The sequence below is a fragment of the Dryobates pubescens genome, chromosome 21, assembly GCF_014839835.1.
Source record: "Dryobates pubescens isolate bDryPub1 chromosome 21, bDryPub1.pri, whole genome shotgun sequence".
Taxonomy (NCBI): domain Eukaryota; kingdom Metazoa; phylum Chordata; class Aves; order Piciformes; family Picidae; genus Dryobates; species Dryobates pubescens.
The window spans coordinates 20,537,692-20,560,172 of record NC_071632.1 but is presented as its reverse complement, the minus strand read 5'-3'; the positions used below and the strand labels follow the sequence as shown (position 1 = coordinate 20,560,172).

Genomic DNA, 22,481 nt, shown 5'->3' with positions numbered 1-22,481 from the left:
GGATCCGCCTGTGCCTCGGTCTGCCCACACTCACCAGGACGTCTGGAGATCCCTGAGTGATGAAGGAGTGTGCCTGGTTCTTGGGGACCACGGCTTGCACCAAGGCCACCCCATCACTGATGCCCTGTGGGGAGACAACACAGGGTCAGAGGCTCACAGAGTGTTAGGGCTTGGAAGGGACCTCTGGAGATCTCCTGCCAGAGCAGGAGCATAGAACCCAGCACAGGTCACACAGAACACATCCAGACAGGGCTGGGAAGGCTCCAGAGCAGGAGACTCCACAGCCTCTCTGGGCAGCCTGCTGCAGGGCTCTGGGAGCCTCACAGGGAAGAAGTTTTCCCTCACATCGAGGTGGAACCTCCTGTGCTGCACTTTCCATCCGTTGCCCCTTGTCCTGTCCCAGGGTGCAGCTGAGCAGAGCCTGTGCCCTCCCTCCTGACCCCCAGCCCTCAGCTATTGCTAGACATTGATCAGATCCCTCTCAGCCTTCTCCTCTGCAGACTGATCACCCCTGGGCTCTCAGCCTCTCCTCCCCAGGCAGTCTCCAGTCCCTTCAGCACCCTTGCAGCCCTCCCTTGGACTCTCTCCAGCAGAGCTGGGGGGCCCAGAACTGGATGCAATATTCCAGGTGAGGTCTCACCAGGGGGAAAGCAGCCAGTGGGCACCCCCCAGACCACCACCAGCCTCCCCAGTGCTGGTCAGAGGGGACCTCCTGAGGCTGTCCTCACCTCCACAAAGAAGGACTTGAGCTGGTGCAGGTTCTCGAAGACGTTGGGGGAGCGGGTGTCGAGGCGGGCCAGCCTGCGGGCGGCGCTCTCTGCTGACAGCCGGGCAGGGTGGGGCTCCTGGGGGCGCAGGGGGTCCATGGGGAGGGTGGTGGCCCTCCAGAAGGGGCTCTTTCCCGAGGGGGGGGGAGGCGTGAGCTACCTTGAGCAGCTGGCAAGGCGTCTGCCCGAAGTTGCTGATGATGCCCTCCAGAGCCTTCCTTTGTGTCTCGTCGGCGATGGCATCCAGGTCCACGGCCCCTGGGGATGGGGATGGTCATGCCTGGGGGGCCACCTGGGGGGCGTGCCCCCACCTCCCTTCCTCATGGCTCACCCTCATAGGTGCAGTAGTAGAAGACATTGAGGGCCTCCACGGCGGCTGGGCCTCGTTGCTTGTAGCCAAAAATGAGGTCAATCCACTCGTGCAGGTGGGCTGAGACATACTCCGACTCCTGGCCACGGGTGGGGCATCAGGGTGGGCTGGGAACGGCCCCCACCCCCCTGTAATGACCCCCCCCAGGGGTGGGAGTGGGAGAGGGCTTGGGCTGGGCCCCAGCAGCTCACCAGGGCTCTGCGGTGCTGGTAGATGAAGTCCTCCCGGGAGCTCGCCCAGCGGGGCAGCACCACGTCGCCGACCTTCTCGTTGGAGAGCTGCAGGCAGCCCAGGTCGAAGCCTGCAGGCGCAGCAGGCAAAGGGTGAAGGACAGCAACCTCCACCACACTGCCACGGGGGCTGCCCCCATGTGGACGCAGAATGGCTCAGGTTGGAAGGGACCTTGGAGATCACCTAGCTCCAACCCCTGCAAGCCACGGGCAGGGACATCTTCTGCCAGATGGTGCCCCCAGAGGTGCCAGGTGCCTCCAGAGGTGCCAGGTGCCTCTTACCATTCTGGTTCTCCAGGAACTCAGGGAAGTAGAAGAACTCAGGGATGAGCTCCTTGACGTCCACCGGGTTCTCCATGCGGGCCTGCCACGCCGCCGGCACCGAGTGGAACTGCCGGTCCGAGCAGTCAAACCTGGGGGCGCAGGACGCCTGGGCTGGGGCCTGCTGCTCCACCCTGCTGCGCCCCCGCCCGAGCCGTGCCCGCCGGGTCCCACCTGCCGCTCTGCAGCTGGATGTGGAGGGTGGTGAAGGGCTCGGTGCGGATCAGGTAGTGCATGACGCCTGCCGCGTTGGAGTAGTGCGTGCCGTAGTGGAACTTGTCCACCGTGCCCGTGGGGTCCTCAAAGCTCTCATACCTTGGAGATCAGAGCAGCAGAGGATGGTTTGGGTTGGAAGGGACCTTAAAGATCATCCAGACACAGCTCCCCCAGCCATGGGGGGGCCATCCCAATCCCACGACCATCTCTGGTCCCGTGACCATTCTCAATCTCATGATCGTCTCCATCCCATGGCCACCCCTGGTCCCATGGCCACCCCTGGTCCCACGGCCATCTTCAACTCATGGTCATCCTTGGTCCCACAGTCATCTCCAATCCATGGGCAGCCACCTCCCACCAGCCCAGGTTGCTCAAGGCCTCATCCAACCTGCCCTTGAACACCATCCATGACCTGCCTGGACAACGTGGTCCAGTTTCTCACCACCCTCAGTAGAAAGAATCTCCTTTGATGGTGAAGTGGAGGAAGCCCATCAGGAACCAGCCAGGATAGGTGCTCCTCACGCCCCTCCTCCCTCCTTTTTGACCTACTCACTTCTCCTTCACGTCGCGGGCGTGCCGCTCGTTGGCCACCCCGATGGGCTTGGACAGGTCCCGGAACACCGCCGGGTTGGTGAGGTCAAGGGTCTCCGAGACGTAATCCCGCAGGATCCAGGGGAACTGGGTGGGAGTGGGAGGTGGGTGAGGCTGGAGGCGGGCACAGGGTCCCTGGGGGGATGGTGGGGTGGAGGTGGGGCTCACCACGGGGTACTGGGAGAGGTCGTTGTAGGTGCGCCCCGCGATGGTGTTCAGCTGCATGAGGTACTCGAAGTTGGAGATCTCCCGCAGGACCCATTTCTGGAGCACAGGGAGAGGGGCTGAGGAGGACAGAAGATGGGGCAGACACCTCCATCCCATGGCTGTGCCTGTCCCATGGCCACCCCTGCTCCCTGACCATCCTTGGTACCACGGCCACCCTTGGTGTCGTGGTCACCTCCACGCCATGATCACCTCTGGTCCCATAGCCGACCCTGCTCCCACATCTGTCCCCATTCTGTGGCCATCTCTGCTCCCTTGGCCACTCCTATCCCACAGCCATCCCTGTTCTCAAAGTCATCCTCATCTCATGGGCACCCCTGGTTCCAAGGATGGTCTCACACCACCCTTGGTTTGATGACCACCACGGCTGTCCCCACCCCATGGCCATCTTGGCTCCCACGGCCATCCCAATCCCACAGCCATCTCTGGTCCCATGACCACTCTCAATCTCACGATCCCCTGGGCATTCCTGGTCCCATGGCAATCCCCATTCCATGGCCATCCCCGGTCCCACGGCCATCTCCACCTGATGGCCATCCCTGGTCCCATGACCATCCCCACTCCACACTCCCATTTCCGTCGGGCAAGGGGAGACAAGGGGCAGAGGTGGGCAAGGTGGGGCCGGTACCTGTGTGAGCCCCGAGGCTTTCAGCAGCTCCTGGGGCGACCTGCTGCCGAAGTAGATCTGGTTGGGAGGACGCAGGCCGAGGATGCAGGAGTAGACCTTGTTCCTCACCTGCAGGTGGCGGGGGGGCGACAAGGAGGAGGAGAGGGTCGGAGCCTGGGCAGTGCTGCGGAGGCTGGAGGGGGGGTGGTGGGGTCGGGGGGGGGGGCCCCACCTTCCTTTTGAAGTTGAGGAAGTAGTTGGCCTGGTCGATGAAGAAGAGCTCGAGCGCGGAGCGGCGCAGGTTGTAGCGGCGCAGGTGCAGCTCCCGCAGGTGGGACAGGGGCCGCTTGAAGTCGTGGCCGATCCCTGCTGGGGTGCGGGGGGCAGGCAGCCCCGTGGCCATCACCGCCCGCCCACCCTCCCACCCCTGCCTTCCCGAGGCAGGGGCCGCCCTGGAGACGGGAGGGGCCACCCCCACGGCCGCCGGCGGCCGGCAGGGTGGGCTTCTGGGGCGGGTGGGACGGGTGAGGGCGTTCCCCTCCCCACCCCCGGGGGGCACAGGCTGTTACCTCCCTCTGTCTCCTCCTTCTCACTGCTGCCGTCGTAGAAGTAGATGTGCTGGGTGGTCACCTCCAAGCGGCCAGGCACCACGGCCACCGTGGTGATGAGCTCGCAGTCCTCCGACACCACCAGCTTCTCGCGCTGGTTCTGCTCCTTGGGCTCGGCCCTGGGTGGCACAGGGTGGTGTGGAGACCCTGGGGACGCTCCCAGCCTGGGTGAGCCAGCACCATGGCAGGGGATGGGGACACTCACTGGCTGTCCAGGACAGGGAGGTCCTCCTCAGCGAGTTGGTCATCTTCCAGCTCGCTCACCTTGGCCTCCTTGGCCATGGCAAGTGGAAGGGACTCAGCAGGGTTGTGGAGGTGGTCAGCTCCTGAAAGGAGGAGAGGGTCAGCAGGCAGCTCTGACCCATCACAGCTGGAGGACAAGTCCTGTCAAGGACCCCCATGGCCCACTCAACCCCAAGGGGGCCCACGACAGCTCCCAACTCAATCACACCACTTCCATCCCAATGGTGGCACCCCCTTGCCCATGGCATGGGGGGACCCTTGGGAGCTCTGCTGGCATCACCCTCACCCAAGTTGTCCTGTAGGGCCATGAGGAGGTGCCCCTGGTTGCCCCACTCCCACCACCCTCACCCAAGTTGTCCTGTAGGGCCATGAGGGGGTGCCCCTGGTTGCCCCACTCCCACCACCCTCACCCAGGTTGTCCTGTAGGGCCATGAGGGGGTGCCCCTGGTTGCCCCACTCCCACCACCCTCACCCAGGTTGTCCTGTAGGGCCATGAGGGGGTGCCCCTGGTTGCCCCACTCCCACCACCCTCACCCAAGTTGTCCTGTAGGGCCATGAGGAGGTGCCCCTGGTTGCCCCACTCCCACCACCCTCACCCAAGTTGTCCTGTAGGGCCATGAGGGGGTGCCCCTGGTTGCCCCACTCCCACCACCCTCACCCAGGTTGTCCCGCAGGGCGCTGGCCTCCAAGTGTTGGTCAAAGTTCAGGTTGGGCACCAGCTTCAACCTCATCCTGGAGTAGGTCTCGGCACTGGACAGCTTCCACCGAACCTCTGGTGGGTTCCTGGGGAGCAGGCAGGGTTGAGACACCCTGAGGAGCACCCCAGTCCCGCCGAGCCTCCCTGGGGAGCAAGGTGGGGGCTCACCGGTCAGCCCAGGCGGAGCGCGGCGAGGTGAGGAGGCGGCAGAGGGACCTCCACTGCTTGAGCACGGTGCTGTGGTGGTTGTTGGCCTGCTTCAGCACCGTGCTGTGCCGGCTGCTCTCTGCCCTGCAGCGCTTCGCCGCCGGCTCCAGCACCAGCTCCTGCCAGGGGAGCAGGGCAGTGAGGTGGCAGCAGGGATAGGGCTTGGGGATGCCCCCGAGGTGAGCAGCATTTCACACAGTGATGTCCTCAGGGTAAGGAGCACAGCCCCAGGGTGGTGTGTGTGGGGTGAGGAGCACAGCCCCAGGGTGATGTGTGTGGGGTGAGGAGCACAGCCCCAGGGTGATGTGTGTGGGGTGAGGAGCACAGCCCCAGGGTGGTGTGTGTGGGGTGAGGAGCACAGCCCCAGGGTGATGTGTGTGGGGTGAGGAGCACAGCCCCTGGGTGATGTGTGTGGGGTGAGGAGCACAGCCCCTGGGTGATGAACACATCCTTGAGACGATGTTCCTGGCCTGAGGAGCACACCCCCAGAACAATGATCCCAAGAGAAGGAGCACTTCCTGAGGGCAATGTCCCCAAGGCAAGGAGCATGTCCTTGGGGTGCCAAGCACGTCCCCAGGACGAGGAGCACAGCTGCAGGGGCGAGGAGCACAGCTGCAGGGGCGAGGAGCACAGCTGCAGGGGCGAGGAGCACAGCTGCAGGGGCGAGGAGCACAGCTGCAGGGGCGAGGAGCACAGCTGCAGGGGCGAGGAGCAGGCGGTACCTGGAACATCTTGCGGCTGGCTGCCCTCTCCTGCTCCCGCCGCTGGGAGCTGCTCATCATGGCGTCGTAGCAGGCGTTCCAGAAGTTGGACATGTGGTCGTGGCTCTTGCCAAAGGTGTCCATCTCAAACTGGGCCATGGTGGGCTGCACCTGCCGAGAGGACCACCATGAGGAGGGGAGCGTCTGCAGGGCTGGGAGCCCACCGCCCGGGCTGTGAGGAGCTGCCCCCAGCAGCCAGGCCCCGCGGTGGCACCCACGTGCTTCTCGATGAAGCTCCTCCACTCGGGGGTGCTGCAGAAGAGCTGGAAGTCCTCGTAGAAGGTGGGGCTGCCGTTGGTGGGCGGCAGCGAGGGCAGGAAGAGCTGCAGCTGCAAGGTCTCGTAGCACTGGTCCATCAGCGTGCGGATGATGGGCACCAGCCAGGAGCAGGACTCGGAGCCGGCATCCAGCGAGCGCCTCAGGGGGGTCTCCAGCTTGCCCAGCAGGTAGCAAGCTTCATCCTTCCTGGGCAGCGAGGAGGTCTGCAGCAGGCTGTGCAGCTTGACGTAGGCCAGCGAGTGCAGCTGCAGGGGGGCAGAGGACACCGCCTGGGCTCCCCTGTCTTGCCCCGAGGGCTGGAGTCTCGCCTCGTCCCCTAGCAGAGGGTGGTGACCCACCTGAGGGTCCTGCAGCAGGATGTAGCCCACCAGGATGCGTAGCCCTGTCTGGGCCATCTCCTTGAGGTCGGAGGTGCCATTGGCCAGGTGGTACCAGACGCCCAGCTTGTCCAGCAGGCTGCTCACCCCCTCGTAGATCTGAGGGGGGACACGGTGAGGCCTCTGCTCCGTCACACCCCACCACCCCAGTGCTCCAGCAAAGCCACCAGCTCTGTCCCCACCAGCCACCCCCCCTCAGCTTTGCTCCACATGGCTTTGGGTTGCAGGTTAGGGCTGGGGGTTAGGGGTAGAGCCCAAACTCGTGACCCTAATGAGAGATGCCCCAGCTTACTGCGGAGGGGGGTGGACTAGGAGACCTTTGGAGGTCCCTTCCAACCCAGACCATTCTATGAGGGAGATGTGTTGGGCTTTATGGGGACGTGGAGGGTTTGGGGCAGGGGGTGAGGTCAGGGGTGTAGGATTAAGGCTCAGGGTTAGGGTTTAGGGAGCACAGTTCAGGAAGCCCTCCCAGTGCCCAGCCACCTTCTCGCTCCACAGAGCCTGGTTGTTGTGCCCCTCAGAGAACAAGAAGTCCTGGAGCAGGCGCAGGAGCTTGAGGGCGTTGTGGGTGAGCCCAGGCAGGGCGGACGGCCCCGACTCCTTCAGGTCGGTCAGTGCTGACTCCAACATCATCTCCAGCAAGCTGGGGGAGGGTGTGTGGCTCAGCAAGGCAGTCCCACCGCCCGTGGGGTGGGGCCACCCGCGCCCGCCTAGGACTCACCTCCGCTTGATCTCATCGGGGGGCCGCACCAGCTCGCAGGCCGCCCCCAGCTTGGTGAGGACAGAGAAGACCTGGCCACGCTCCCTCCACGCCACGTCCTCCCAGCCCTCCACCCCACGCCAGGTCACCGAGAAGATGATGTTGGTCAAGAGGTTGCACAGCTCCTCCTCAGGCGTTTGCTGTCAGTGGAGAGGAAGGGTGAGCGGCTCGGCGGCCGCTGCGGCCCGAGGCGGCGCGCAGGAGGGGCCGGGGCTCACCTGGGGGTTGCTGGTGTTGGAGACGTTGTCGCTGGGCAGCGTGTCCTGGTAGCTGCTCTCATCCAGGACGTTGGAGAGGCTGGAGCTCTTGCGTGCTCGCATGCCCGGGAAGGGCTTGAAGCTCTCCAGCGGGGAGGGGGTGCCGGGGCCGCTGGCAGGGGTCTGCGTGCCGCTCTCGGCCGTGGCGATGGAGCTGGTGCTGGCCAGGTCCAGCCCCAGGTCAAAGGGTGAGGTGGAGAAGGGCGAGAGCGGGTGGTAGACACCGTCGAAGGGAGGTCCATCCCCGGGGTTGGATGAGGAGCGGCTGGCCCGGTCCGAGGAGTCGAAGGACTTGAAGTTGTAGGAGTGGAAGGACTTGGTGCGGCCGCCGGGGGAGATGGAGTGGTCTGAGAAGCCCTCGGACAGCTCCTGGTCCGAGGCCTCGTAGCCCAGCGGCAAGAAGACGTCCAGCTCCTGCAGCTCGGCCGGCGGCGGGCTCGGCCCCTCCTGGCCGCAGGGGTCTGAGAGGCGCAGGAGCTCCAGGCAGGTCCCGGAGCCCGGCTGGCCCAGGCTGTGCTGCTGGGACTCGTAGGACTCCTTGACGTAGAGCTTGGTGAGCGTGTCCTGCCAGCCGGCCAGCCGCGCCAGCTGCCTCACCAGGTCCTGCTGCGCGTAGATCAAGTGGAAGAGCTGCGAGAGGAAGCACCAGGGGGACATCTGATGACGCTGCCCCAGCTCCTGGAAGCCTCTCGGGGAGGCTGGCCCTTCCAAGGAGCACCCTGGGTCACCCATAACCATAACCACGTGCTGGTGTGTTGGCAGCCACGTGCACGAGGAGCTACCACCACCCCCACGGCCCCCACGCTTGGGTGCAGCTGGATGCCCAAGGAGCTGATCCCTGGGCTGCCAGCACGCTCACAGCACCTCGTGGCCCTGGCCCTGCTCACCTTGCGGCAGATGTCGAGCCGGACGGTCAGCTCAGCACGGTGGCACAGGTAGACCACAGCCACCAGGTCCTTGTAGTTGGGAGGGTCTGTGGACAAGGGAAGACACAAGGGGGGGTGGGACACCTCCTTCTGTCCCCACAAGCCATCAGAATCACAGAATCAATTAACCAGGGTGGAAAAGACCTTTGAGATCATCCAGTCCAACCTATCACCCAGCACCATCTAATCAACACAACCATGGCACCAACGGCCTCATCCAGGCTCTTCCTAAACACCTCCAGGGATGGTGACTCCACCACCTCCCTGGGCAGCACATCCCAATAGCCAAACTCTCTGTCTGGGAAGAACTTCCTAACATCCAGCCTAAACCTCCCCTGGTGCAGCTTGAGACTGTGTTCTCTCCTTCTGTCACTGGGTGCCTGGGAGAAGAGACCAACCCCCACCTGGCTACAACCTCCCTTCAGGGAGTTGTAAACAGCAGGAAGTTCTCCCCTGAGCCTTCTCTCTCCAGGCTAAGCAACCCCAGCTCCCTCAGCCTCTCCTCTCAGGGCTGTGCTCCAGACCCCTCCCCAGCTTTGTTGCCCTTCTCTGGACACCTTCCAGCAACTCAACATCTTTCCTAAACTCAGGGGCCCAGAACTGGACACAGGACTCAAGGTGTGGCCTGAGCAGTGCCTAACCCCCCAACCCCAAGCCCAGCTGAAGCCACCCTGGACTGAACCCATGGAATACATTAGGGATGGGTGGCCAAGGCCACTGTGTGGTACCTGCCCCCAGGACCTGCTCAGAGAGGCAGCGGAAGAGCAGCATGGAGCCAGGGATGTCGCCGAGGCAGGCGATGAGCCCCTGGTACCCAATGTCCTTCAGCTTCAGGCGGTGCTTGCTGCGCTCGGGGACCTTCTCGTACTTCAGCATCTTGTAGAGGATCTGGGGAGACAGGCAGAGGTGGTCCCCCTGGTGCCTGTGGCACAGCCAGCAGCTGCTGGGGACGGCAAGAGGTCGGCGCTGAGGATTTGCCTTACCTTGAAGACTCTCTCCCGCACTTCATCCGAGAACTTCTTCTGCACCAGCAGCGAGAAGAGGACCTCCACGTGGCCTGGCTCAAAGAGGAAGTTGAAGAGCTGCTCCTGGGCTGGGGAGCCCTTCAGCAGGCTGTGGATCACCTCCAGAGCCCCACAGACCTGCAGGACATGGTGCTGGTTGTCCACTACCCTCCACATGCCCCACCAGGACCTCAGTGATTTCTCCCCGTCTGCTGCCATCAAGCAGCCCATGGCATGAGGTGTTTGGGGACCCAGGTGGCTTGGTGTCCTACCTGCTGCTCATCCTGTGCCCCAGCCACGTAGCTCAGCAAGCTCTGCATCTCCTCCCCAGAGAAGCTCCTGCAGAAGAAATCCTTCACCAGGCTGAAGAGGGATGTCTGCACTGTCTTGATGTCATCGGTGGCTGTGGTCTTCTCCCTGGAGGTTCTGATGGACAGACACAGGTGGGAATAGTCTGGGGACAGGCACAACCACCCTCCTGCCCCTTCTCACCCATCACCAGCACAATCCCAAACCCCACCATGAAGCCTGAGAAGCCCCAGGGCAGGCTGGTGTGGACATCCCTCCTGGCCCACTGGGCCATGTCCACCCCTCCTGTTTGGGTCTCTGCAGGGTGCCAGCACCACCAGTACGGTGGACGTGCGGAAACACAACAGCTCAGACAAGAGGAGGCCATCAGCTTGTTGCAGAAGCCTCCATGCTGCTGGAGAGATGCTGGGGGTGGACTTTGGGGCCCAGCAGCCACAGCTCTGGGTGGAGGCTTGGGGATGAGGCACGGCCACGAAGAGTGGAAGGTCCTGCACCCACCCCCACGCTCCCCCGCCAGATGATTACCCCACCAGGTGCTTGCAAGGAGGGTACTGCCCCAAGAGAGAGCTGTCTACCCCAACCTGCAGATGTGAGGGGGAAGCCCAGCAGCACGTCCGTGCTGGCGCTGCTGGCTGCCAGCGGTGGCTCACCCGTAGTGGGTCCTGATGGAGTCAAGCAGGTACTGCACTCCGTACTTCTTCCGCACGCGCTGCTTGTGGTCCTTGACGACGTTGGCCAGATACTGGATGTGCCCTGCAGGGAGAAGCTGCTGGGTAGGCAGGGGAGGCTGGCTGGCATGGGGAACAGCCCCAAGCGCTCCTCTAGCGGGCTGAAAGCTGCCACAGCTCCCGGCCCCACCTAAGCGGACGGCGAAGTCGCTGTTGCTCCAGATGCGGAAGTCGAAGAGGAGATGCTGGTAGAGAAGGTGGAGCAGGAGCCCACTGCCCTCTGAGGCCACCTGCTCCATCAGGATCTGCGAGGCCATCAGCGTGCTCATGTCCAGCAGGGCACTGGGGGCCTGCCGTGGGTGAGAGGAGAAGCTTACAGCCTCGGGGTCCCGCCTGGGGAGCAGCCCCAGGGACCACGGGGTGGAGCCGTTGGGGGCCCTCCGCACCTTCTGCAGCAAGGCCCCGATGATGGCAGGGCCGTGGCACTGCACCAGGCTCTCCTGGTTCACTGGGTGGTTCTGGATGAAGTTCTTCAGCAGCAGCAGGAAGGCAGCCACGCTGTTCCTCTCCAGCCTGCTCTCTGCAAGGCACAGGGCACAGCCCGCTGGGTTCTGCCAGCTCTGTGTCCACCCAGACACCTTCCCACAGAGCTGCCTGCGAAGGACATCCTGGAGATCCCCCTGGCCACTTTGCTCCACCAGCGTATCAGCCTGTTCCCTGATGCCCCCCAGGCTTATGGCAATGGAAACTTCTGATGCTCTGAGCTTGGAAAGGAGGAGCTGGGGACCAGGAGAAAGCCCACAGAGGAGGAGACTCCTGCCTGAACTCAGCCCTGCTGCAAGGCATCAGAGAGTCCCTGCAAAGGCAAGCTGGAGGTCAGCAGCCTGGGGACAAGCCCCATCCCAGAGCTGGTTGACTATGACTGATTGGGTCACAGGAACATCAAAAGATCAGAGAGTCACAGAATGCTTTGGGTTGGAAGAGATCTATTAAGATCATCCAGTCCAACCCTTACCCCAGCACTGCCAGGGCACCACCAAGCCATGGCCCTCAGCACCACAGCTCTGAAACCCCTCCAGGGATGGGGACTGCACCACTGCCCTGGGCAGCCTGGGACAGCCCTGGACAACCCTCAAGGGGAAGAAATTGTCCCTCATGTCCAACCTAAACCTCCCCTGGGGCAACTTGAAGAGCCCAGCCCTTGGCCAGCTTGAACCTCATCCCACTGGCCTCACCCATGGCTCCAGCCTGGCCAGATCCCTCTGCAGAGCCTCCCAACCCTCCAGCAGACCAAGACTCCCACCCAGCTTGGTGTCATCTGCAAACTGACGGAGGGGGAGCCACAAGATGTCAACAGTTTCTCCATTACCCTGTGACTCTTGGGGCAGGACCTCTCCTGCTCATGGTAACCATCGGTCTGCTCCTGGCAGCACCCACATGGCAGCGAGGTTACCTTCAGGCACTCAAGCAGGACAGCTGCTGCTCCACGGCCCCTGAGGTCCTCACCTGAGGACTTGCCCAGTGGGATAAGCATGCCCTGGGCGTTTCTGGAGGACGTCAGCTCTGGCCCCACCAGGTCGTTGGTCTCCTGCTCGTCCTCAGGCTCCTCCTTCTTGGACACCACTTGCTCGAGCAGGGGCAGCAGCACTCCCATCCCACCCACACAGTTGACCACGTCCTGCCAGAAGGAAGTGAGAGGCTTTGGTGGGTGCTGGTGGCAGCAGAGGGGAGGAGGCTGCACTTGCAGCTAGGTCCAGCTTTCTTGCTCAGGGGTTCAGCCCAAGCTGGGGAGAACCAGCCCCCATGTCTAGCAGAGATCAGCCCAAACCAAAACCAGGCTCCCATGAAGCCTGTGCCCCAACCTAGGTTCCAACCTAGGATGCTAATGACCTATGGGGCAAACAGGTCTGTAGGGCATCTGTGGGTCGTGCAGGCCCTTGGTGGACCCAGTACCATGCAGCAGAGTCTCTGCAGGGGGCAGAAGACCACCATGGCCATCCAGCACCCTGTGGAGGTCCTGCCCGAAGAAGAGACCCAGCTGCCATGGTGTGGACTGGCCAGGATAGGCCACCCTGCACTCATCACACCTTGATGTCCCAGCTGACCACCTTGTGCCTCCTCAGCCTACCTTGATGTCCCAGTTGACCACTCTGTGCCCCGTCAGCCTCCCGTCCAAGCCATGGCTGGGAGAGAGGTCCAGACAGATGTTGTTCCTGCAGGCCTAGAAGACAGCACCATGAAAGGATCCTCACGCTCCTGGAGATGCCACTTGTGGGTGGCAGAGGGTCTACCAGAGCTGTCCCTGTCCCCAGGGGGGTGGCTCTCCTCACCTGTGGGGTGTAGTACAGCAAGAGCTTGCTGCTGAGCTCCACCAAGTCACCTTCCAGCGTGAACGGGGATGTGACGTTTGGCCCTGCAGGAAGAGGACTGGGGTGAGCTGGGGCACGGTGGAGGAGAGCCCAGCTGCCACCAGCACCCCTGTGGGCATCCCACCTGCACAGAAGAGGGCTTTGACCTGGGCTTGCTGCAGAGCTTCACAGAAGATGGCTACAGAGCCCAGGTGACCCTCCAGGGAGGTGGGGCTGCCCCACTCGGTGTCCTGGCTGCCGGCCGCCATGGTGGCCACCACCCCCTCCATGGGGGGCTGAGTAGGGGTCCAGGAGTGGGGGCCCAGGGCAGCAGGGACAGACTGGGAACGGCCCAAAGTGGGGTGTGAAGGGAAGAGCAGCTCTGGCCCGTGGGACACCGGTGGGTGGCTGCCGGTGGTGGTGGCAGTGGTGGTGGTGGTCCGGTGGCCTGCAGAGCCGATGCAGCAGGAGGTGAAGGACTGGAAGGGAGAAGAAGACATTTTCAGCCCCTAGCCCCATAGGGAGGGGTCCAGGTGGGTGGGTAGGTGGGTGGGTAGGTGGGTGGGTAGGTGGGTGGGTGAGGGAGTAGGTGGGTAGGGTCAGTGGGTGGGGAGTAGGTGGGTGGGTGAGTGAGTAGGTAGGTAGGTAGGTGGGTGAGTGGGTAGGTAGGTGGGTAGGTGGGTGAGTGGGTAGGTAGGTGGGTAGGTGAGTGAGTGGGTGGGTGAGTGGGTGGGTGGGTGAGTGGGTGGGTGAGTGGGTGGGTGAGTGTGTGGGTGGGTGAGTGGGTGGGTAGGTGGGTGAGTGGGTGGGTGGGTGAGTGGGTGGGTAGGTGGGTGAGTGGGTGGGTGAGTGGGTGAGTGGGTGGGTGGGTGGGTGAGTGGGTGAGTAGGTGAGTGAGTGGGTGAGTGGGTGAGTGGGTGGGTGGGTGAGTGAGTGGGTGAGTGGGTGGGTGGGTGGGTGGGTGGGTGGGTGAGTGGGTGGGTGGGTGGGTGAGTGGGTGAGTGGGTGGGTGGGTGGGTGAGTGGGTGGGTAGGTGAGTGAGTGGGTGGGTGGGTAGGTGAGTGAGTGGGTGAGTGGGTGAGTGGGTGGGTGGGTGAGTGAGTGGGTGAGTGGGTGGGTGGGTGAGTGGGTGGGTGAGTGGGTGAGTGGGTGGGTGGGTGGGTGAGTGGGTGGGTAGGTGAGTGAGTGGGTGGGTGGGTAGGTGAGTGAGTGGGTGAGTGGGTGAGTGGGTGGGTGGGTGAGTGAGTGGGTGAGTGGGTGGGTGGGTGAGTGTGTGGGTGGGTGAGTGGGTGGGTAGGTGAGTGAGTGGGTGGGTGGGTGAGTGTGTGGGTGGGTGAGTGGGTGGGTAGGTGAGTGAGTGGGTGAGTGGGTGGGTGAGTGGGTGAGTGGGTGAGTGGGTGAGTGGGTGGGTGGGTGGGTGAGTGGGTGGGTGGGTGGGTGGGTGGGTGAGTGGGTGGGTGGGTGGGTGGGTGGGTGAGTGAGTGGGTGGGTGGGTGGGTGAGTGAGTGGGTGGGTGGGTGGGTGGGTGGGGGGGCCGCCCCTCACCTCATGCAGGGAGGGGAAGCGGAGCTGTGCCGTCTTGCGCAGGTGGCCGTCGGTGTAGATGCTGAGGACGTTCTGGCCGAAGGGCCGGCGGCCGGCCACGTGCACGACGTCCACGCAGTGCTGGTGGGGACGGGAAGTGGCTGTCAGGGGGCCTGGTGCCCCGGCTGCCCCCTCTGGCCGGGGCCGGGGGCGGGGAGGAGGCTCACCCAGGCGGAGTCGTTGAAGGGGAACTCCGGCAGGGCCACGGTCATGTAGTCCCTCTTGGTGCAGACGGCCACCACCAGCACGCCGCCGGCCGTGAAGAACGCCTCGAAGCCCGTGCCTCCGGACGTGAAGAAGCTGGTGGAGGAGAAGCAGGGTGGGGGTGACGGCTGCCGCCCCTCCTCATCCTCACCCCCACCCCTCCCCGCCGCGCTGCCCAGCACCACCTGTAGAGCTGCCTCCTCTTCGGCCGCGCCGGGGGCTGGGGCTCCTCCTCGCTCAGGCACAGCCAGGCGTGGAAAGCGAAGGCAGCCCCGGGCCACTTCTGGACGGTGGGCACCATGATGCCAGCCATCCCCGGCGTCAGGTCGAAGCACTGCAGTGCCCGGGGGGGTCCCTCCGCCCGTGCCATCCCCGAGAGCGCCCGGATGACGGCGGCCACGTAGGGGTGGGGGCCCCGGCCGCGCTCCCGGCGCAGCAGCCGCAGCAGCTGCCGCAGCTCGCCGGGGCGGATGGAGAGGCTGCCCAGCGCCCGCAGGAGCTCCAGCAGGTTTTCGGAGCAGGCGGCTGGCAGCGCCGGCTCGGTGGCCAGCGCCCCCAGCAGGCAACCCACCATGCCTGCCTTGACGCAGGTGAGGCGGCTGGGCAGGGAGGCCTCGCAGAGCCGCCGCAGCCAGCCCGAGAGCAGCACCTGCAGCTCCTGGCACGCCAGCGCCGGCAGCCAGGCCAGCAGGATCAGCAGAGGTTGCTCGTTGCGGATGGGGCGCGCTGGGAAGGAGCTGTGGTCGCCCTCTACTGCCTGTTGGAAGACAAGAGATGGTTGGTGGAGAAGGATGGAGCCCTCCCCTTGGCCCCCCAGGTTGGCAGCACGTGTCCAAAGTCTGGGATGCTGATACATTGAGTCTTGGAGACTTTGTGCATCAAGCATTTTGGAGACCTCTGTGCCTCAAGGGTCTCTGATGTGTCCTTGACCACCAAGCACCTTGGTGACCTCCACACACCTTGGTCTTGCTCCTTCAAGTCCATCATGGAGTACATCAGACACCCTTGTACACCAAAAGGCTTGGAGAACCCCCCCTGCATCTAACACCTTGGAGATCCCGCCTCAACCAGCAGAACCAGAGCCAGCAGCACCACAGCAGAAAGAGCCCAACCCCCCCAAAGCTGAGCAGGGCTCCAAGTCAAAGATGGTCCCAAGAGCATCAGGAGGAAGCTCTCTGGGTGGAGAAGACTGGGAGGCAAGGGATGGAGCTGCTGAGGGTCGAGGTCCACCACAAAGCACCAGTGCTGAGGGCTCTGGAGGCAGGGACATGCTCACCATGTTGAGAAGCTCCTGCAGAAGACGTTGGGTGGGCTGGCCATGGCTCCTCAGGACCTCGTAGAGGTGGCAATAGCCAATGCGCTCCTTGAACACCTCCTGCAAGGACCCAGGCAGCTGGGCCGCGGAGCTGAGCCCCAGCTGTCACCCACCACACCAGCCCACCTCACCAGGGCCCAAACCCACCCACTTCTGAGGTCCCCTCCACCTCTGCTGCTCTGCCTACCTTGGCTGAGGGCGAGTTGCTCATGATGGCGGTGAGCACCCTGACGGCGTGGACAGCGATGGTGTCAGAGCTGCCATCGGAGGCCTGTGGGGACAGGAGGGTGGTGCTGAGCCACGGGCTTGAGGGCACACAGCCCACCACGGCTGGAGGGTTGCTTGTGGGGTGGCCCCAGGTGGTACCTGCTGGAGACCATCCCTGTCTGCTGGCTGTGTGGGTACCTTGGCTTCGGCTTCGTCCACCTCCCGTGAGCCACCGAGGTAGAGCTGTGGGACACGGATGACAGCCAGCAGGGGGAAGAGGGACAGGGGTCATGGAGGGAACCCATCCCAGGAAGGGTGTTAGGAGACAAAGAAGGGTGAGGATGGACATGCAGAAGATACAGAACTAACCAGGTTGGAAAAGACCTTTGAGATCATCCAGTCCAACCTCTCACACAGCACCATCTGATCAACTCAACCATGGCACCAAGGGCCTCAGCCAGGCTCTTCCTAAACACCTCCAGGGATGGGGACTCCACCACCTCCCTGGGCAGCACATCCCAAGGGCCAATCTCTCTTGCTGGGAAGAATGTCTTCTTCACATCCAGCCTAAACCTCCCCTGGCACAGCTTGAGACTGTCCTCTTGTTCTGGTATTGCTTGCCTGGGAGAAGAGACCAACCCCCACCTGGCTACAGCCTCCCTCCAAGGAGTTGCAGAGAGCAAGAAGGTCTCCCCTGAGCCTCCTCTTCTGCAGGCTAAGCAACCCCAGCTCCCTCAGCCTCTCCTCTCAGGGCTGTGCTCCAGACCCCTCCCCAGCTTTGTTGCCCTTCTCTGGACACCTTCCAGCAGCTCAACATCGTTCCTAAACTGAGGTTTAACCTCCACATCTTTCCTAAACTGAGGTTTAAACTGAGATGAAGGTCCAGGCCCTGCTGGGGACCCCGTGGTGGGCAGCCTGGTACCTTGCTGTTCTGGAGCAGGCGGATGATGTGCTCGAAGCAGTTGTTGCTGAGAAACACAGCCTGGAGCACCGGGCGGTCCTCACAGCTCAGCATGGCAGGGATGGCATCTAGGGCGAGGTGGAGATGGCTTAGCCCCCATCCCACCTCCCCACCCTCTGGAGGGTTGAAATTACCCCCTCCTCCCCACCCCACAGCATAACATTGCCCGAGCAGCTGAGCGGAAAGCACAGCGAGCTGTGTTTGCAAGCAAAACTAACTACAACCTACCAGGGAATGCAAACAAGAGCCACGAAATAGACAACAGCTACAATGTGGACAGCACCTGAACCCCCCTGGCCAAACCCAGGAGGCAAACAATAGCTTCCCCTGCCCTGCTCCCTTTCCCTCCCCCCACCCGAGATGAGAGAGCAGAGCAAGAGAGTTGTTTGTTAGGTACAAAGCACAACAAAGCAATGCAGCCAAGGTCAGCAAAGCCAGCAGGAGCCCCAGCCAGGGGGGAGGCAGCCAAAGGAGAGAGTGTGCCAGATGTGGTAGTTTTGGGCTGTGCCTTTAAAGCTGTTCACAGATCTTGAGCAGAAGAGTAGCAAAATGTAAATAAATCACCAGAGGGTGTGAAGAGGAAAAGAAAGAGAATTCCAAGCAACCCCAGGGGGGAGGTAAGCAACTTCAACTGCTTGTACCAAAACAATCTCTCTTCCCTTCTGCCTCTTCGCTCTGGGGAGATACTAACTTGCTTCTGCTTGACCTTGGCTGCCTTGTTTGGGTATGAATTTCTCTGCTCCTTTCTCTTCTCCCTTTTGTACAGGGGGTAGGGGGCAGGCAGGGCAGGAGAGGCTGGAAGCTCTCCCTGGTCTTTGCCCAGCAGGGTTCTTGTGTCAATTGTAAATCATAGAACCAACCAGGTTGGAAAAGACCTCAGAGATCAACCAGTCCAACCTATGACCTAACACCTAACACCTCCTGACAGCTAAACCATGGCTCCAAGTGCCACATCCAAGCCATTTTTGAACACCTCCAGGGATGGTGACTCCACCACCTCCCTGGGCAGCACATCCCCATGGCCAATCTCACTTGCTGGGAAGAATTCTTCCTAACATCCAGCCTGAACCTCCCCTGGCACAGCTTGAGACTGTGTCCTCTCCTTCTGTCACTGGGTGCCTGGGAGAAGAGACCAACCCCCACCTGGCTACAACCTCCCTTCAGGGAGTTGTAGAGAGCAAGAAGGTCTCCCCTGAGCCTCCTCTTCTGCAGGCTGAGCAACCCCAGCTCCCTCAGCCTCTCCTGCCAGGGCTGTGCTCCAGCCCCCTCTCCCCAGCCTCAGGAGCAGTACCTGGCACTGTTGTACCTGTTGTATATTCTGCACATCCCCATTGCCTTCTAGGGTAGATGGCAGTTTTGCCCTGCAAACACAGCTTCCCTCTGCTTCCAGCTGAGCTGCTCTGGCAAGGCTAATGCTGGGGGGGGGGGGGGAGAAATTTCACCCCCCAATATCAGACTAACTTTTATGGCAGCTATCTGTCCACTGGGGTTACTTAGACGAGATCAACATTTTCCTTTGCACATCCAATGGTCATTTACTTACATTCCACTGCTCTCCAGTCAAGAATAGAGTAGAGTAGAGTAGAGTAGAGTAGAGTAGAGCAGAGTAGAGTAGAGTAGAATAGACCAGGTTGGAAAAGACCTTTGAGTTCACCAAGTCCAACCTCTCACCCAGCACCATCTAATCAACTAAAGGTCTGGGGAAAAATCTTCCAGGCACAGCCTGAAACTACCACCCCATAGAATAGAATAGAATAGAATAGAATAGAATAGAATAGAACAGAATAGAACTGAATAGAATAGAACTGAATAGAACTGAATAGAACTGAATAGAACAGAATAGAATAGGATAGAATAGAACAGAACTGAATAGAACAGAACTGAATAGAACTGAATAGAATAGAACTGAATAGAATGGAACTAAATAGAATGGAACTAAATAGAATGGAATAGAATAGAATAGAATAGAATAGAATAGAATAGAATAGAATAGAATAGAATAGAATAGAATAGAATAGAATAGAATAGAATAGAATAAACCAGGTTGGAAAAGACCTTTGAGTTCACCAAGTCCAACCCTTCAACCAGCACCATCTAATCAACTAACCCATGGCCCCAAGGACCCCATCCAATCTCTTCCTAACCACCTCCAGGGGGCAAAAATCTCCCAGGCACAGCCTGAAACTCCCCCCCGAGCCCCCCTCCCCCTCCCCAAGCACCTACCCAGCATGAGGACTCGGAGAGCGATGAGGCTGCCGGCTGCCTCCGGTGCCAGGGAGGCAATGGGCAGGTTGGAGTTGAGGACCCTGAAGTAGCCGTCCAGGAGGGCACGCAAGGGCACGGGGCCAGCACCAGGGCTGCCGCCGTGCAGGACGTGCACCACAGCCACCAGCCCCCGCAGCGCCAGCTGCAGCAGGCCTGGCACCGCCGGGCCCTCGCCGCCCGCCCGCTGCAGCACGCGCAGGAGCACCTCCACGGCCGCCGGCGTGATGGCCTGCAGGGCGTTGGGCTGTTGGGAGGAGAGAGGCCTTTGAACTGCCCATCCTGACATGGAATCATGGAATCAGTCAGGTTGGAAAGGACCTCAGGGATCATCAAGTCCAAGCTGTCACCCAGCACCTCCTGACAGCGAGACCATGGCTCCAAGTGCCACATCCGATCCCCTCTTGAGCACCTCCAGGGATGGGGACTCCCTGGGCAGCACATCCCAGTGGCCAACAGCTCTCTCTGGGAAGAACTTTCTCCTCACCTCCAGCCTAAACCTCCCCTGGCACAGCTTGAGACTGTGTCCTCTTGTTCTGGTGCTGGGTGCCTGGGAGAAGAGACCAACCCCCACCTGGCTCCAACCTCCCTGCAGGGAGTTGTAGAGAGCAAGAAGGTCTCCCCTGAGCCTCCTCTTCTCCAGGCTAAGCAACCCCAGCTCCCTTGCTTTCATTCACTCATGGAACCATGGAATGGTTTGGCTTGGAAGGGATCCTTGAAAGCCATCATGCAGTCCAGCTCCCCTGCAGTCAGCAGAGACATCTGCAGCAGGTTGGACACAGCCTCAAACGGCCAGGGGAGGGCAACAAAGGTGGGGAAGGGTCCTGCAGAACAGGGCTGGGGAGGAGCAGCTGACGGAACTGGGGGTGCTGAGCCTGGAGGAGGTTGAGGGGAGACCTTCTGGCTCTCTGCAGCTCCCTGCAAGGAGGCTGGAGCCAGGTTGGGGTTGGTCTCTTCTCCCAGGGAACAAGTGACAGGATCAGAGGAAATGACCTCAGGTTGCCCCAGGGGAGGTTTAGGTTGGACATGAGGAGAAACTTCTTCCTTGAAAGGGTTCTCAAAGACCATCCCAGGCTGCCCAGGGGGGTGGTGGAATCCCCATCCCTGGAGGGGTTTCAGGGCTGCAGAGGTGTGGTGGTTTAGCAGCAGGACAGGATGGACAGAGAGATCTTAAAGATATTTTCCAACCTAAACCATTCCAAAGTGTCCCTGCAGCCTTCTCCTCTCCATGCTGCCCAAGCCCAACTCTCTCAGCCTGGCCTCCCAGCAGAGGGCTTCCAGCCCTGCCAGCACTGCTGTGGCCTCCCCTGGCCCTGCTCCAGCAGGTTCCTGCCTGTGCTGAGGGCTCCAGAGCTGCCCCAGCCCTGCAGGGAAGTCTCAGCAGAGCACAGCAGAGGGGCAGAATCCCCTCCCTGCCCCTGCTGCCCACCCTGCTGGGGCTCAGCCCAGGCCAGGCTGGGGCTGGGCAGGCAGTGCTGGGTGCTGGCTCACCTCCAGCTTTTCAGGCTGGAATTTAGGGATTTGGGGTTGGAATTTGGTGGTCTTAGGTGGACAGTTGGACTTGATGATCTTGGGGTGGCCTTTACCACCCCAAACAGTTCTACCTTCCTTTGGGTGGTTTGTAAAGGAGCAGCTGGAATCAACCAGACCTTGGGGTTCCATCATGTGGAGGATGATCCCAAATCCAACCCCCATCCCCTACCTTAGATCCAGAGAGGATGGCCCCAAAAAGATGGACAAGACGGAGCTGGAGCATTCCAGGGAGCTGCCCTCCAGCTTGGAAAGCCTCTGAGAGGATGAGGAGGGAAAGATTCACCTCAGGGAGCAAGCAGGGGGGAAAAACCAACACAGCAACAAAATCTTTTCTACCTAAATTCACCCCAAACCCCAGCCCTTGTGGGTGGGCGCTGGACCCTCTTGATGGTGGAGAGGATGAAGATGCTCAAAGCTCTGAGCTCTGGGAGGGGTTGTTGGTCCTAAAAGTGGGGTTTGGAGCTAAACCAAGGCTCAGCTTGGGGCTTTTCAGGCAGTTGGGAGGTTTAGGGGATTTCTGGGCAAGGTTTTTGCCTCAGAATGGGGGTTTTGGGGGCTTCCCCACAGAAAATCCCCTCTGTGGGGACTTTTGCAGGGTCCTCAGGTTGGGCAGGGCTTGATTCCTGCCTGAGGATCCTATACCTGTCACCATGGATCCCACCCTGACCCTCTGCAACCCCATGAATCCCATCCTGACCCTCTCCATGCCCCTATGGATCCCACCCTGACCCTCTCTACTCCCATGAATCCCATCCTGACCCTCTCCATCCCCAAGAATCCCATCCTGACCCTCTCCATGCCCCTATGGATCCCACCCTGACCCTCTCCACCCCCATGACTCCCACCCTGACCCTCTCCACCCCCATGAATCCCACCCTGACCCTCTCCACTGCCCTGGATCCCATCCTGGTCCCGGCTCCCTTTACCTTGGAAGAAGGTGCTGAACTCAGGGGGCAGAGGGGCTGGGGCAAACTTGTATTTGCTTTTCTCCTTGGAGCTGATGACTTCCCTGGAAGGAGGCAGGGTGAGGTTAGGGGCACCCTGGGGGCTGGGGGTGATGCAGGGCTGGGGGAGTCACCCAGATGTTGGGGTGCAGGGCTTGGGGGTCCCCACTCACCCACTCAGCTGCCGCCTCCACGTCTGGTAGGGGTCAAAGAGGCACTCGCAGAGGTGCAGGGCGTGGAGCATCCCACTCTCCAGCTGCATCCCACTCTCCAGCTGCATCCCACTCTCCAGCTGCATCCCACCTCCTTCCAACTCATGGGCACTCCTCAGCTGGTGGAAAGGTTGGGATTAAGACCCCCACACCCCAGGGAAGAATCCTCCTGGGGCTGAGCTCCCACCTCAAACCGGGGCTGTCCTCTCACCTTGCTGGCACAGACCCGCAGGAACTTCAGCAGCTCTGGGATGAAGCCAGGGGCTCTGTCTGCCTGGATGTTCTCTGGGTTTCTGGGAGGTGAAGAACAGGGTGGGGGGCAGGGGGGGACTCCATCATCACCTTCAAGCTCACTGAGTCCAGCCATGAGCTCACTCTGCCAAGCCTGGTGCTAAATCTTGTCCCTCAGCACCACAGCTCTGCAGCTCTGAAACCCCTGCAGGGATGAGCATTCAGCCACCCCCCTGGGCAGCCTGGGATGGTCTTGG

At 61.6% G+C, this 22,481-nt stretch overlaps 1 protein-coding gene across 1 annotated transcript in view; it reads right to left on the bottom strand.

The window, feature by feature from the left end:
- Positions 1-22,481, bottom strand: part of NBEAL2 (neurobeachin like 2) — a 33,010-nt gene that overhangs the window by 3,406 nt on the left and 7,123 nt on the right. The window contains 46 exon segments of the mRNA XM_054171234.1: positions 35-124; positions 729-845; positions 928-1,025; positions 1,099-1,216; positions 1,329-1,438; positions 1,650-1,780; positions 1,863-2,003; positions 2,458-2,582; positions 2,664-2,759; positions 3,349-3,456; positions 3,560-3,693; positions 3,897-4,054; positions 4,141-4,258; positions 4,831-4,961; positions 5,044-5,201; positions 5,805-5,954; positions 6,062-6,367; positions 6,461-6,598; positions 6,983-7,142; positions 7,221-7,399; positions 7,478-7,767; positions 7,770-7,873; positions 8,052-8,146; positions 8,404-8,489; positions 9,171-9,330; positions 9,426-9,584; positions 9,719-9,872; positions 10,406-10,508; positions 10,614-10,773; positions 10,870-11,003; positions 11,930-12,101; positions 12,552-12,644; positions 12,754-12,836; positions 12,917-13,250; positions 14,317-14,436; positions 14,523-14,655; positions 14,745-15,316; positions 15,836-15,934; positions 16,062-16,145; positions 16,241-16,324; positions 17,004-17,110; positions 19,266-19,551; positions 21,007-21,092; positions 21,764-21,846; positions 21,955-22,112; positions 22,205-22,286. Coding sequence (XP_054027209.1) covers positions 35-124; positions 729-845; positions 928-1,025; positions 1,099-1,216; positions 1,329-1,438; positions 1,650-1,780; positions 1,863-2,003; positions 2,458-2,582; positions 2,664-2,759; positions 3,349-3,456; positions 3,560-3,693; positions 3,897-4,054; positions 4,141-4,258; positions 4,831-4,961; positions 5,044-5,201; positions 5,805-5,954; positions 6,062-6,367; positions 6,461-6,598; positions 6,983-7,142; positions 7,221-7,399; positions 7,478-7,767; positions 7,770-7,873; positions 8,052-8,146; positions 8,404-8,489; positions 9,171-9,330; positions 9,426-9,584; positions 9,719-9,872; positions 10,406-10,508; positions 10,614-10,773; positions 10,870-11,003; positions 11,930-12,101; positions 12,552-12,644; positions 12,754-12,836; positions 12,917-13,250; positions 14,317-14,436; positions 14,523-14,655; positions 14,745-15,316; positions 15,836-15,934; positions 16,062-16,145; positions 16,241-16,324; positions 17,004-17,110; positions 19,266-19,551; positions 21,007-21,092; positions 21,764-21,846; positions 21,955-22,112; positions 22,205-22,286 — 6,787 coding nt within the window.